At 32.5% G+C, this 16,105-nt stretch overlaps 3 protein-coding genes across 17 annotated transcripts in view; 2 read left to right on the plus strand and 1 right to left on the minus strand.

Annotated features, from left to right (window-relative positions):
* Window positions 1–16,105, minus strand: part of LOC126871746 (DNA polymerase epsilon subunit 3) — a 32,138-nt gene that overhangs the window by 10,662 nt on the left and 5,371 nt on the right. Inside the window, exon 1 of one of the 14 annotated variants that reach the window (XM_050630934.1) lies at window positions 6,817–6,834. The exons of the other annotated variants lie outside the window; for them this stretch is intronic. The gene's annotated coding sequence lies outside the window, so the exon portion shown is untranslated. Of the gene's footprint in view, window positions 1–6,816; window positions 6,835–16,105 lie in introns of those variants that run through there. 14 annotated transcript variants of the gene reach the window in all.
* LOC126871692 (uncharacterized) lies at window positions 464–11,324 on the plus strand. The gene is made up of 8 exons (XM_050630767.1): window positions 464–1,351; window positions 2,535–3,128; window positions 3,279–4,193; window positions 4,493–4,829; window positions 8,537–8,858; window positions 10,363–10,486; window positions 10,564–10,724; window positions 10,979–11,324. Exons 1-8 carry the CDS (start codon window positions 1,166–1,168, stop codon window positions 11,037–11,039), a joined length of 2,700 nt encoding a protein of 899 aa, XP_050486724.1. The 5' UTR covers window positions 464–1,165; the 3' UTR covers window positions 11,040–11,324.
* On the plus strand, window positions 11,981–15,872 carry LOC126871866 (E3 ubiquitin-protein ligase LRSAM1-like). 2 transcript variants are annotated; one of them, XM_050631166.1, is made up of 13 exons: window positions 11,981–12,197; window positions 12,525–12,767; window positions 12,841–13,251; window positions 13,331–13,360; window positions 13,627–13,728; window positions 13,802–13,910; window positions 14,037–14,198; window positions 14,277–14,376; window positions 14,445–14,688; window positions 14,775–14,900; window positions 14,972–15,166; window positions 15,242–15,445; window positions 15,528–15,872. In XM_050631166.1, the coding sequence occupies exons 1-13, from the start codon at window positions 12,126–12,128 to the stop codon at window positions 15,651–15,653; spliced, it is 2,124 nt and encodes a 707-aa protein (XP_050487123.1). In that variant the 5' UTR covers window positions 11,981–12,125; the 3' UTR covers window positions 15,654–15,872. The 2 variants fall into 2 exon arrangements, with proteins under 2 accessions (XP_050487123.1, XP_050487132.1); XM_050631175.1 differs by lacking the exon at window positions 13,331–13,360.

Raw genomic sequence — 16,105 nt, forward strand, 5'->3', positions numbered from 1 at the left:
CGCGAGTCGTAAACGATATCGAACAATCGTATTTGAATCAAGTTTGAATTATATTGTTTGATTCTAAGATATTAAATCGTATTTCTCATCGACAAAAATATAATTAAAACGACCACCTATTTGGTATTTTTTTATTTACGAAATACGTTGATATATTTATTATCGTTACCATTATTCACGAGATAAGTGTTTCAGTGGGGAAAAAGATACGATGTAAAGAAAGGATATACACCGTGCTTTCCACCTTTCAAATAAAGTTATCCAATTATTTTTAATTCTACGAAGAAGAACAAAGACGCCAATAGGCAAAAAGACTTCGTTTTTCTCAAGTATTTCAAAATGAATGGGTAGGACGTTTTGTCCAACGACCAGCCAAGGCAGCAAAGATATCAATTAAACGCAAACGTCTCTAAACCTTCCCCCCCCCCTCTCCAAAAGAACTTCTAAACTCTCAAAATCGAGTATTTCTCTGAAACAAAATAAAACAAATAATTGAAAAAGCGCAACCATCGCTATCGTCGGGGTGTTGAGCGTCTCGCGTTACGCCACTGATCGCGAATCAGAGGGCAATGCATGTCGAGTTAGCGTACGTGAGCGAGTTCGACCACCCTAACATTCCTCCCTAACACAGTGTGGCTGTGATTAAAGTATAGGTGTGGTAGTGTCGGGCGTCGTTCGAATTAAACGGAGCAATACATCGTTCAACCACCCCTTCACTGGCAAGCGGGTGGAAACGACAACGTGTTAGTGACTCTGTGGGTGTACACGGGCACCGATTGCTGGTGGTAGGCAGGTAACACGAAGGTAAATCGGTGAAATGGCAGTGGTGGTGAACGATCGTGTCAGAGGGCAATGGATGAAGTTAGTCAGTCGGCGTTTGCTCGCGCCGCCACCACGATGGAAGTTCATCCATCGCGCTTACGTTTCGATCTTTCGTATGAATCGTAAACGGGTCGAGTGAGTAGCGATTTACTAACCGATTTATTATGCTTCGAATGTATGTTTTAAAATTATCGATAACGTTGATAATATTTAATACGATTGCTTCGTTAGTTTATTTCTTTTTTTTTTTTTTTTTTTTTTTTTTTTTTTGTTTGGTATATGGTAGAAAGCTAATGTAAAGTTATCGTAGAATGTAGCCTCAGAGGCGATTGCCAGCATCGGAATGTCAGGGTCCGAAAAACCGATCAGACCGATCAGACAATTGTCCTTGCAACCACCTGCGCCTCGTCGTCAACAAATTAGACGACAAAGATCCGCGGAGGATGACAAATCGTTGGAAATCTGCGCGAGTCCCTTCGCACGTGGCAAGCGTGGAACGAGCGGTAAATCCGGCTCTGAGAGACCTAAGGTATCCTCGATTTCTTTGACGATATTTCTTGTTATTTGTTATTTTTATATTTGACATATTGTATTTATTATATTTTTTATACTGTACGACTGGTACCGTTAAATTGTAGATGAGCACTAGACCGTGAACTTTTATACAAATGTATATTTTTATGGATACGACTAAAGAAATATGAATACTCACATAGGAATTTGTTTTACCTATTAGAAATTACAAAGTATACTTTACTTTGGATGTAAAAGAATACTTTGGATGTAAAAGAATATTTTGGATATAAGAGAATATTTGGATACTAAAGAAACATGAATTCTTACATAGAAAGTTGTTTTACCTATTAGAGATTACAAAGTATACTTTACTTTGGATGTAAAAGAATGCTTTGAGTAAAAATGAATATTTAGATACTAAAGAAATATGAATTCTTACATAGAAAGTTGTTTTACCTATTAGAGATTACAAAGTATATTTTATTTTGGATGTAAAAGAATACTTTGAATATAAGAGAATATTTGGATACTAAAGAAATATGAATTCTTACATAGAAAGTTGCTTTACCTATTATAAATTACAAAGTACACTTTACTTTGGATATAAAAGAATATTTTGGATATAAGAGAATATTTGGATACTAAAGAAATATAAATACTCACATAGAAATTTGTTCTACCTATTAGAAATTACAAAGTGTACTTTACTTTGGATGTAAAAGAATACTTTGAATATAAGAGAATATTTGGATACTAAAGAAATATGAATACTCACATAGAAATTTGTTTTACCTATTAGAAATTACAAAGTGTACTTTACTTTGAATATCTCTATTCTATATATTACACGCATGTATAATTTGCATAATTTGGATATTTTTATACGTTCTACAAAATTGAGCATTCTTTCGTCTTTACATTTTCCATAGGTACATAAATACCCGTAGTCCCAGTGACTATATATCGAATTAGATTTGAGTGGAATTATTTAACTTTGGAGTAGACGCGATATTAATTTATACTTGAAATTCTAACAAACATCATTGATGGTCTATACGTCTTTTTAAAATACAAAGTTATAAATTAAAACGATGCATTTCGATATTAGGTAACTCGGTTCAAACCGTCGTAGATCGTCTACGACCCAATGATACTAACTGAGAATTAATTCTATGATAGTGGCCAACGAATTTCAGGTTCGCGTTGCCTGGAAGGAAAACCGCCAAAAGAATGACGAAGAACTTGGGCAAGTTGAAGTGGTGGCTCGTCAAATTCCTGGACGATCCAAATCGACCACCCGAAGGTCAAGGGATTTCGCGGGAATGGACAAACCAACGATCCTTTATTCGAGATTAGAACTGGCCGAGAGGCTGAGGCTTGCTTGGAAAAATCGCGAGAAGAATAAAGCCAACATTAACATTTTTCTTGCCCGTGAAACCGTGGATGAAAGATGCGAGTCTGAAATGTCCAATCATACTACGACCACTGTCCCATCATCTCCTATACGAGAAAACAACGAGACTAAAATCGAAATACCTCTTAACGACTTTAAAATGCCGGACGAGAAAGAAGAAAAAGAAGAGGAGGAACTTATTACTAACAAATTAACGAGACTTTTATCAGAGAACGACGATACGATTACTTCAAGGAAAAGCGACAGAGAATTGTCGCTTCTGTCTCTACAATCCTCCACTGAAACGAAGCAGGTTCTAGAAGAAAGCAAGGTCTCTGTAAATATGAAGAATATGGAACGAGAAGAGGCTGACGTAGAAAAGGAACAATTGAACGAGGTATAATTGGATATTATCGTAGATCTAGGTTTTGTAAAGCTGATAGACAAAAAATATTATTCATATACTAATACGATACAAGTGGATTATCTTGTTTCAAGCAATTATTCCCTCGTTTTTTCCTCTATTGGGATTATTTTCTATTTCAAGGAAACATCGAGGGACTCGAACATCGACGATACCAATACGAAGAAAAAGTCGTCGGCAAGCATCGACTGTTCGCATTATCGCGTTGCAAACACAACGTTGCCGTCGATCAAAATCGAAAACTCGACCCTGGCAGTTGCGAAAGCGTCGAAGGAGGATTTTTCATCGGCGAAACAAAAGCGTGCGAGCTTTCATAGCGGTACCAACCGAGCCTTCCTCGACCCAATTAGATCGTCAACGGAGTTCAGATGGAATTCTATGTCGGATAAAAACGTACCGCACAAATCGTCGATCGATGATCGTACCGCTACGGAGAAAGATACTTCAGCCGGAGCGATCGTACAGAGCAAAGAGAACGTTACGAACAAAAGGGGCGCGTCGGAGGAAAACCTGATCGAGTTTCGCTGTGATTTGGTCAGCGAGAAGAACATAACGCCAAAGATGGCTGCAAATAGTAAATTGATTCGCGTAAGTGAGAAAAACGCGCGGGTTAAAGCGACGATCGAAAGCAGAGACGCTTCGGTAGACGATAAGACAACGACGATCCAGAGAACAAACGAGGCGGATCGATTTAATTTGATTAAAAAGACTCCATCGACTAGCACCGTAACCGAGGACAAAGATAGTTCTACGATCGACAAAGCTACGTTTTCGAGAAATTCGTCGGAAGTGAGATGCAGCTCGGTGAACGAGAGGAATCCACCTTCGAGGAAGACGATGGAAAACCAGAAGATCGATGAAAAATCGAGAAGGACCTGTTCTGCGCCTCCGCAGCGACGTTTCGAATCAACTTCGGGGAATAATCGCGTTCAGATTAACATAGTGATTGATTCATCGGGGAAGAACAAGAATCAGGGCGAGCAAGATGTGGAGTGTAAAGATAACGCGATAGAAAAAATAGATATGACTTTGACGAAGGTATATTTTATTTTCTTTTCTCAAATACACAGCTTTTTCTAAGCGACACGCCGTGGTACTTTCCACGAAACGTGACATCATTGCGATAAAAGAGAGGCAAAACGGAGGTGATAAAAATTAGAAAAACATTTTATCTTCATCATGAAAACCATTCCATTTGCGAAATTTTTGTAATATTTCTTCTATCTTACGTGGATGCGATCGTTCAAGATACTTGATTTATTATTAAGTACCTTGTTCGATGCTCTCGAAGTTTCTTTCTTATACGATTAATACGAATTACGTAATTAACACGTTAGATATCGTCAAATCGAGCGGTGAGATCGGCGCCATCGAAGAGGCGATCCAGAAGCGCGAAAAGACGATTTTGGGGAGGAAGCAACTCGAAACACGAAGAAGATGGAAAATCACGGAATAAATCGGCTGGCCGTGTAAGGAATTCGATCGACTCCAGAACGATGGACATCGTTACAATGGTATCCCTTGTTAGCTCTGCAGACAGCGATAGCGATACCGAGAATTCACCCAGGGACGATAAGTTGATCGACGAGCTACGCAGCAAACTACCTACTACATCAATTATTAAAACTTCGATTAATTCGGCTTTGAGTAGCACAGGCAAATCTATCAAATCAGGTAGATAGCGAACATTGAACGCTTTTTAGTTAAAAAAAAAAAAAAATGGTTTGCTCGAAATTAATCGATCACTCGAGGCTACTTGTCTCGCTGTGGACAATTTCATAAGTCGAGTTTATCTTCTAGTTCAGAATTTTATTTCTTCGGTAGCTGCTTTGCCGTAGATCACTCGTAGACTTTGTAGAAATACACACACGCATATATAAGAAGCCTGTCTTATCTTTTAACGGATCTTTTTAATTTTAAAACCATCTCTTCCAGTTTTTAGATAGTTAGAGCTTTGCATTTTAATTTACTGACAAATGTTATCTTCCTTATGATAGAAGATTTACGACAAAAGTGTATCGAGATATCTTTGATCCTAATATCATTGGCAACAAAATATCTTTGATTTCAATGTCATCGCTGGATTATAAATTTTTAATGGATTTATGGGAAATTTAAAATTGTAAAAATACATAGAATGCGCGTAGCACGCGAAAATATACAAAGTAGAGGTTTACAATGCTTGGTATACAAAAGAAATTTCTGCTTGTAAATTCGCAATCTAGTTATCGATAATGATATCAAAAGATCTTGTAGAAAGACGAAAAAGACATTTTTTTTTTGCCACTTCGTTATTCCGCAACATTTTATACATAACTCGTATATCATATATATATATATATCGTTCTATATCAACTAATAAAAGCTGCAAAACATAAGTTTATCGATACAACGTGGCTTAACTGTTTCTTCAACATTTATCTAAACTTTATGAGATCACCCACATTGTGTTAAGCACGATTAGATTAACGCATTGAGACAAGTTGCGAATGACAATATCCTCGTGTTCGCGAAGGAATATCGTGCAAGAATTTAATAACACACGTGCGCGTGTAAGGACGACCGTGGAATGATAATTGAACGAGTTAATTAGAAGCGACGTAAGACACGCGAGCTGCGCATGCCGCGAATTATTTCGAAATGTCCATCTTCGTTTACCGGTCCTGTCTTCAAGTACAAAGAAAAGAACACGTACGAAAGAACGCGTTGTTAACTGTTTGTTCATTATCCGCACGAATCTCTACGAGATCTTCCGCAAACTTTTAAAGGTTCCCTCACACGGAAGATTCCCAGTCTCGTATATGGTCGAACGATACCGTTTTGAAAAGAACGTGTTGCAATAAAATTTCATTTTTTCGTTCGTAAAAAAATTGAAGAGCTCGTAACGAAAAGAACGAACGCTCGTGCCTGTACATACTTTTCCACAGAAGAGAAAGATACTCTTCTTGAAGCATCTTTAATATATTTGTACAATACGTTTCATTGTCTTTTTTTAAACAAAGCATTCGTTATATTATACCACTGACACGAGTGTATTTGCAACCATATCGCAAAGAAATGATGTCTAATCAAATTATGAAGTCACGGATCTCATGTCAATGTTTACTTTCGTAGAAACGATCAATTTTCATTCGAAGATAAATCGAACGTGTCTTCGTATCATAGGTTATTCGTTGAAACGTCGGATGAATTTGACGAGGATACTTTTTTATTACTACAAATTACTCGACTGTAAAGAAAAGAAACGACCAACGTGTCTAAAATAATAAATTCTCTCAAAGTTAATCCACGATGAACAGCACTTTGAAAATTACAAAGGAATTCTATGTATAGAATTCACCACGCTGTATTATCCACGTATAGTATCCACACACCGTACATAAAATACATATCGGACGAACGAATAGTAATAACGAAACATGAAATATCAATATCCTACGGATTTATTTATGTTATATATATATATATATATAATATTTTTATACTTATTTCAAATTCTTAATCGTTTTACGTGAAGCTTAAAACTTTAACATGCCTTTAACACACTAGAAGAATACTAACGTACTTCAATTGATTTGTGAAAGTTCACTTTTACGTAAACGAAATTTACCAAATCTTCTACGTTTGCATACCGATTGTTTGCAGCTTGCACATACATTACCCTTAATCTCTAATCACGGGAAATTCTTCTTGCAAGAAATTTAAGGTACGAGCAGAGGTTAGAAATTCCTTAGGGTACGTTTCGCTCTCGAATCGTTCTAGCACTTGACTTGGTTCCTTTAATACGTATATCGTCGCTAATTAAAGGGAACTTCTATCGTGCAACGACATGAAACCCGTGAAGACAATAAGAGGATCGAACACGTTAAATCGACCAAACTTCTTCTCTATTACGCCACTGACCCTGAAGCGAAATATTCCATTGAAACTCGCCACGTAATCGGGTTTTAATAATTGCACTTCTATCGATGGCTGTTCGGTCAGGGTAAACGCCGATGCGATTTAACGATGAAACTTCTAAGAACGATTATTCGTAAAGTATGTATACGCTTTCGAAGATCGTGAGAAGCGTCGATGAATCAAAACGTCAACGATAGAAGACGCTTATCGAACCAATTAAAATGACTAGTATTATAATTTTTATTTTTATAATTACTAAATGCTTTTACTTATATAATTACTTAAATAATAATTACTTAATAATTACTTAAATGCTAAATATGCAAATGCTTTCCATGACATTATGTTTACCTTTATCGAGACAGAAACGTAATTACCAATTACTTTTGGTTTTTTTAATTACCCATTCGTATTGGTTTAATTCCATTGGTCTATTGGGTTGGCAACTAAGTGATTGCGGATTTTGTCATTAGATGGTATTGACAAAATACGCAATCACTTAGTTGCCAACTCAATAATTCTATATATATATATATATATTATAGTTTAATATATAATATATGATATATACAGATATATATTATAAATAACGCATTTGGGTAGATAAAATCAAAATTTGGTGAGAAGAAGAAAGAGAAGTTCGAAGAACATTTGGACCAGCAATAAGAAAATAGATTGAAATATAAAGGAATTTTTTATATTTCTTCTACATGTAATATATAATTTTTTATTGCGAAAAAAATTGAGCAATAAAAATGTTTTAAAGTCTTTCGCAATTTTCTTCTTCCAATCGTCTTTGAAACCGGAATATATCGTCGTGGAGTTGGTAAAAGACGATTGGTAACGAAACGGCATGAAGGAAAAAAATAGAGATGGAATACGATTCGTGGAAAAATATTGGATAGCTCATTTAGTCTCTGTAAAACCGAATCGATGACACGAGATATCGTTTGGCCCAGTTTTCGGTAAACGGCAAAGTGTTGCGAATACCAGCCCATTAAATCAGGTTACTTGGTAAACATACTTATCGTGACTATAAAATTCGGCTCGATATTACCTTGATTAAATTGAACAGACGAGAAAATCTTGGCAGTAGCCAAATAAAAACGCGATCGAACGAATTTATTCAAATGGAATCGATTAAATAAATACAATCATTACGAACATATCGTGACTATTGTCGTTCGTGAACAAATATAGTTTCGATTTATTCGAATAAAATTAGAAAACTATCTTCTGTATGTACAGGTATTTAAACATTAACGTTGCCTCGATGCTAGCTTAAACGGCTAGTTTAAATAGCATTTGAAATGTTTTAAATATCTTTAGAAACAGAATAAAAATAAATAGAAACTTTTTATATAGGTCTCTTTCAAAATAGCTTAGATATTATTTACATGTGTGTTTAAACTAGATGAAATCTGCAAAATTTTCGTATCATCAAGAATGAGATCATCAACAAAATCGAAGTCGTTGCTCAGTTTCCTTTCAGAATTCCTTCGACGAGGATGCTTCATCGAAAGAGCAGCAACTGTCGTCTGGGGAGGAGAAAAAAACGACACAACCGAGGCTGGCGATCGTTAAACAACGTGGAAACGGAACGACTTCGTCGAGCGAGGAAACCTGGAGAACGGACGTTACCGGCGGTTTAGCTCTGCCTATTCTGGCATTGATTCACGACGTCGAGGAACCGCTCGACGTCCCGTTGACTGATCGTGAAAAGAGATGCCTGGCCGTGCCTATTGGTGATCTACACGATAAAAAACGGAAATTACTAAAAACTCGTAGCACGCCATCACGATCGTGAGTATAAAAAACAAATAGAATTTCATGATTCTTTAATAGCACCTTGGCGAAGAGCATAATACAAATCGTATAAACTGTATCGTGTAAAATTAGGTCGATAGTTTTTTAAATGAAATACGTACATGCAATTTGCTAAATATCACAGATATGACAAAATTTTTTGTTAAAAAATTGCCTGGTTCGATGAACAAAGTTTAATAAAATATCTGAATCTGTAAAAGGATATATCGCAACAAGCAGTTCTAAAATTTCCCTAAAATTCTTTAACCTATCTCTTTTTCATAATTATGATTTATTTTATATGTTTACATGCATGTACATATAATTTACGCGATTATAGCTTTCATCAAGGAAAAAGGTTTTCAATTAATGAAATAACGAGTATTCGTCTTCGAACGTTATCAGACTCGTTTTCTCATTACTAAGGAATTGGCTACATTTTAAGGAGAACGAAAATAAATCGCACGAATATACTCGCTTATCTTATCACACGTGCTATGCAATTAAAAAGTCTTTGCATATTATTGCATATTCGATATCATCAGCACGCTTTTGCATATCCAATATATTAGATAATGTAACAAAAGTTTTCTAAACAAGAAACGAAGAATTTTCAAAAATGTAACAAGTATTATTATTATATTATATAAGTGTGTCAAGTTTACGTAACAAGAAAATGATTTGTAACGACATATTTCTTTACCCAATTTTATTGTGACATGCATTCATGAGGGGAATTTAATCGCGACATCTGATACGATAGCAATTTTTATTCCGACAATGCTTGAACATCGCGGCACGATTCCGATCATTTGAGAATTTATACGATATCGATGAAAGAGAGAAATGGAACGATAAGAGGCCTACCATAATCGATATAGAAAGGATAGCGAACGAGCTGTATTAATAGTTCTTATAATACGTTTCCTCTTTATTCGAGGGTAACAAAATCACGTGAACGATAGATTTCTCGATGAGTTTGCTAAAATATCCAACAGACGTACATTTCACTTTAATATCTGTTTCCTTCCTTCCTTTCACAATCTTTCTATCGGGTTGAGTAATAAGTACGTTCGTAATAAGTTTCTCACTAGCTTATACATATATATATTTCGATGAATATTACGAAAATCGTGTAAAGAATGTATCTCGAGCAATATATAAAAAGTGTACTCGTAAATTTATGGAGAAATAGAATAGATAAGTTACTCTTTGATTATACAGGGTAAAACAAAAAAAGTTAATTTTAGAGTAGATAGTAACTTTTAGAGTACATAGTACTTACCAAATGATAAAAGTTCATCCTAATAAAGACGTTATAAACATCTTTGCGCTTTGGTTGAAGTGAATAACTTTCCCATTTTATACGAAAGTAATAACACTTGATGTTTTTTTTTAAAAGTGAATAAATTTATTATTCCTAATATAATTTCATCATTACCTAAAAAGATGGGTCATGTCTGTCACAGAGCAACATACATTAGAATAAATTGTTTTACAGTGGAATGGAGAGACAAACGACATCTCTAAAAATAAAAATGCACGAGTCGCCGAGGTTAATCCCACAGAAAATGGAGATTCCCGCGCGACAAATTAATACATCCATAAATAATTCCACCGCGAATGTAAGGCAAATATTTCATTGCGTTACGTACAATGGACTTATTTTTAATTATTAAGAAGCAATTTATAAAAGTTGCAGGTAAAATCTGCACTCACACCACCTCCAAAGGAAACTCTTCAACATGTGCAATCTATGTCTACAGAACCACACTTTCAAACCAATAAAGAGAAAGAATGTTGGCATCTTTATAAGAAAATGTGCGACAAAGGCGTTTGCGTTTCTTTTGATACGGTTTTAAGGTTTGAATGTGAACAATTTTAAATAATGTAAATAAAATGTTCTTCTACGTGCTGTAATATTAAAAATATAATATTATAATAATAGTTTGATGTTTTGGCATTGATTTGTGTTTGCTTAAAATATTGTACACAGATAATTACAATGATTTAATTAATTTCTGGTATCGCCCTAGATTTCTTTTAAACATTGTGCACGGAATTATTGTAATTAGAATAAATTAATTAATTTTATTAAGAAAGAAATTATTTTTCAGGGGTATGCTTACACCAACGGAATATCGATTAAGACAGAAAAAAGTTTCACAAAATTTGTAACAGCATCATCGATGGCAAGATTCTTTTTTTATAAACTGTTGTAGTACTTTTGTATGAAATCGCCTAACTATTTATTATTTTTATCTAAAATATGGATCTAAGAAAAGTAGCATTGATACACGTTAAAACAAGACGATCAAAATCGTATAGCGATCTGACCTCGTAGTTGATAATATACTGTATTTTTAGAGTTTAGATACGAGTCGAACAAAGTGTAATTAAATTACATCTTGTAAATTTACGAGAAATATTCACCTATCTAACAAATAAAATGTTTGAATTGGTTCTGTTGAATTTTAGATGTATATGCATATCAACTGCCTATTTTTTAGAGTATTTATTGATATATATAAAACACAACAGTGTTTCAGGAAATAAATTAAGATGAAAAAAAGAGATTTATGAAGCGAAGTTAAAGATTACAAATATAGTAAAAAGTCACGTCACTGCTATTGATTATTATAGGAATTAAAATACATAAGAACTCACAAACTCAAAACAAAGTTGATTATTTTGTATAATATTTATAACTTGTTTCTTTGTATGAAAATGTATAGCTCAATAAAATGTATAGATAAATTATCTTAATCATTTAAAACGAAGTTAATTCTTAGACTCCTGTATTGAATGTTTTGTACCATATTTATAATTTGTTCCTTTATATAATAATATATAAATCAATAAAGTACTTAAATCGTTGTACAGTAACATATTTTTCGTGTAATCATCTTCATAAACACGTAAAAAATAAAATTCGTAAATATCTGCAACTTCACTTCTAATGATAATAAAAATCGCATATTTTTCTGCTATTCTGATGAAAATAAACCAATCAAAATTTAATTAATAACGACATCAATGAAAAATATATATTTTTTTTAACTAATCTTGCATATTTCTAGGGACTTAAAATATTAAGGTACGTTACTGTTTTATGCGTTTTACCACACAACTGTCAAATTGACAAAATCAGTTAGCGTTTTATAAAGTATGTACGCGAAATCACATGTGGGTGGTTGAAGGGAAACCAATAGCAGGATGACCTGCACTCGTAATGTTCATTTATTGCCATGACATATACGATTAATGATGTCTCTACCGCTTGGGAGCAAGGTTAATGTCGATTACAAAGCACGACTAGAACACAAGTTATACCTGGTATGTCATAATGAATGAAGGTTAATCATTTCATATAATAAGTAACCTTGATTCTGTAGCTAACTTTTGATATATACATGATGATCCTAATATAATATAATATTATATTCTATATATATTCTAATATGCTATTATTTTTCAATGACACATACAAATAAGAAAACCACTAGAATTTAATATACTTCTTGTTTATTTAATATTGATTTAGTTATTTCATTAACGAAAAATGTTCAATTTCTTCTAATAATAAGAACAAAATATTAATAATATTTAATATTTAACTAAAATATTGTTAATTATATCACGGATGTTATTATTATTTAATAGGCTAGAGAAAACCCAGAACCAATATTCGATGTGTCTGAATGTGCTTTAAAACATGTACCCTCTGGTATTTATTCACTGTGTAGAGTATTCAGAAAGAAGGTGCTATGGATGTATAGTAACAAGCTGACTTCACTTTCGGGTGGAGGTGCCTTAAGCGATTTATCATTACTCGTTGTATTAGATATTCGTGATAATGAATTTACTCATTTACCATCAGACATAATGTGTCTTGCTTCTCTCAAGGTATTATTATTGAAGTCGAATAAATGAAATTATTTGAGATTTCTAAATTATTTTTTAATTGTATATATTCCAGGAACTCTATTTACAAGACAACAATATTCGAAAACTGCCAAACGAAATAGTACATTTAAGTAAATTAAACATTTTGAATGTGGCAAAAAACAAATTGAAACAATTGCCAGAAGCAATGGGAAATTTAAAGCAGCTTAGCATGTTAGATATTAGTCATAATAAACTTCATAAACTCCCTAAATCTTTGGGTTATGCACAACAATTAGCAGAGTTAAATATTGATGGGTTAAACTTATTGTATCCACCTCAAGATATTTTAAATGGAGGCACAAAAGTAATTATAGCATTTCTAGCAAATGAAAGTGGCATTAAATATTCACCAGAAGAGCCTGATTCTGAAACAGATATATCAAGAAATATAAGTTTTGAAGATATGCAAGGGGTATATCAGAATAAAAATAATGATGTACAGGTATTATATAATGTAGGATTATGAACTTTGATGTTGCACTTACACAGCGTGTCTTAAATGTTTTGATTTTTACTTTTAGGCTGCATTACAGAAGCTAGAAAAAATGAAGGCATGTGGATGCTTCTTTTATTTTAGTATGCTTTCAAATATATCTTGCACATTTGCTACTGTTTATCGTGAGACTTAATTTTTATTTATGAAATACTTATTATATGTTCATAAAAGTAAAAATTTATATGTTTGTATTGTAATATTTCTAAACTATGCTTGATTCTGCTTATTTTTAATTCTGATTATTTTGAAGCAGCTGTTTCTATAATATTTTAGTAAATAAAAAAAATAATTTGCAATTTGAAGATTTATTTTGTCTTGCAGGAGCATCGCCAAAATGCATTATTAGAAGTTGAAAAGAACATCAAGCAACAACAAGAATATGAAATGGAGATGCAGACAATGTTAAAAAAACACAGAAAGAAGGTAACTAGAATTAGAATTACTTGTTTACAATTAATGCTTTTAATATATTGCATTAAAATATCTCTATTTCTAGCTTTTGCAAGATCTTGCTTTACAGCAAACTCAGTTACAATACGAATTACAAAAAGTACAACAAGAAAGAGATTCTAACAGAGCACGCTTACTTTCTTATATTTATAATGGTATAGATAAAATATTTCTGTATTATATTTATTTTATTCAAAAATATAAAGAAGTATCTCTTAATGAAATTGAAAAAAATTGTTTTTCAAAATTACAACTGCTAACGTATCAATAATTTCCTTTAGCTGAAAAAGAAGCAGATAATGTTATTAAAGAATTTTTAAGAAACAGCGAAGAAGAAAGGCAAACTCAAGCTGAATTATTAGAAAAGGAAAAACAAGAAGAAATGCAACTATTATCTTCTTGTCATACAGAACAATTTATGTTCCGTACAAAGGATACTCTTCGTTAGTATTAAATATTTAGAACAATATGTAACTAATTATATAATTGTAATCTTATATTTATGTATATGATTTTAATAGTTTCTATGGAGAAATTACTTGAAGAAGAACTTCACAGAACTAGAAAGTTAGAAGAACATAGTAAATATAGAGATTGTGCTGCACAATCTTTACTCACACTGTTAGTAACATACTAATAATATTTTACATAAAAGTAAAAATATGTTTAACGTTTAATAAATATTTCAGAGAAGTAAGGAATAATGATCATTTAGCACAAATAATGCAAGATCAAGCGGAAAAAAGACAAGATTTAATTGACACATTAAGACAAGATGAAGTTTTGCAAAAGGCTGCTGTTGCAGCACTATTAGAACGTAGCGATGCACGTTGTTGGAGTATCGTGCAACAAGTCAATTTGGTACAATCGCAATTAGCTGCACTTACGAACATTGAACTAGAGAGGCGAAAATTAGAAATTAACCAGCAACTTGTATGTAGTATTCATAACTATTTAATTTTTTTTACATACACTTAGATTTCTATACTATGAAGATATTTTATTATTTTATTAAATAGAATGAAATAGCTGAAAAAAGAGTAGCCTTGAGTGCTATTCTAATGAACTTATTAGAACAGCAGAAAAGCAGAAGAGATCAGCTTCTGGAAACAATTAATAGCATAGAACAACAACGTTGTATTACTGTAAGTATAGGTTTATATGTTATTGTTTTTCTTATTATAATTTCTATAAAATTATTATTCTATCTTTTAAGAATTCTAGAAGACAAAGTCAATTTTGGTTAATGCAATATCAGTCTTTAATGGAAACACGTCCTCAGGGTTTATTAGAAATGTTAGAGCCAACGTTAGTGCGACATGTTGCAATAGCAGGTGCATTACATTGTTTGCCATTTCTAGCTTCTTTGCCATCATTACTTCCAGATCTTAGTGATGAACAATTGAAAGCTGTATGTGAAGTATTAATTCATTTTTACCATTCGTTATCATTCAATTCACAAGTTATAACACATTTCATATTCTAGATTGGAATACACTGTGAAAATGATCGCACTGCTATAAAACTTGCAGTTGAAAATTACTTGGCAGAATTAAAACTCAACGAATTTAGAACACCCATAATACCTTCTGCACCATCAGAAGAAGCTTGTACAAGTTCTAATTATCAAGAATACAATGATACTCAGAGCATCAATACTGCCGAATGTGTAATTTGCCTTGATTTACAAGTAAGCAAAATGTTTATTCTATTTAAAAATTTTTCGCAATAAAATTCACAATATAATTTTTATGATTTCATTTTTCTTATAGTGTGAAGTAATTTTTCTACCATGTGGGCACCTTTGTTGCTGTTCAGGTTGTGCAAATATGATTTCGTCAAATTGTCCAATGTGTAGAAGTGTGATAGATCATAAAATTCACATTGTAAAGCCTTAAAATTTGAATATTTTTTGTAAACATTTCCATTTAGATATTATTTGTTTATTAATTTAAAAGTATATCAACAAATTACTATCTAAAATTTTATATGGAAGAATGTAATAACGTATATAATACGTATTATATATAATACGTATGTAATACTTCAAATATTTCCATCTACAAAAAATAATATCTCATAAAGCTATAAAATTTATCCAATAAATTTTTTTTAATTATATATCTCTTCCAGTTAGTAATTTACTCTAATGTTATAGTTTTAGTTTTTTGTTAAATTACGATTATTATTGAAATAGAATTTTAGGCAACAAAATTCAGTTATGTATATGAACTGTTTGATATAATATCATCATATAGATCATGTATAATAATTATATTTAAGACAGATTAAAATTATCTAACTTTTTTATCATTATCTACAATAAAAATAAGAAAATATTTTAAATATT

This window comes from Bombus huntii, chromosome 1 (genome assembly GCF_024542735.1).
Source record: "Bombus huntii isolate Logan2020A chromosome 1, iyBomHunt1.1, whole genome shotgun sequence".
Lineage (NCBI taxonomy): Eukaryota > Metazoa > Arthropoda > Insecta > Hymenoptera > Apidae > Bombus > Bombus huntii.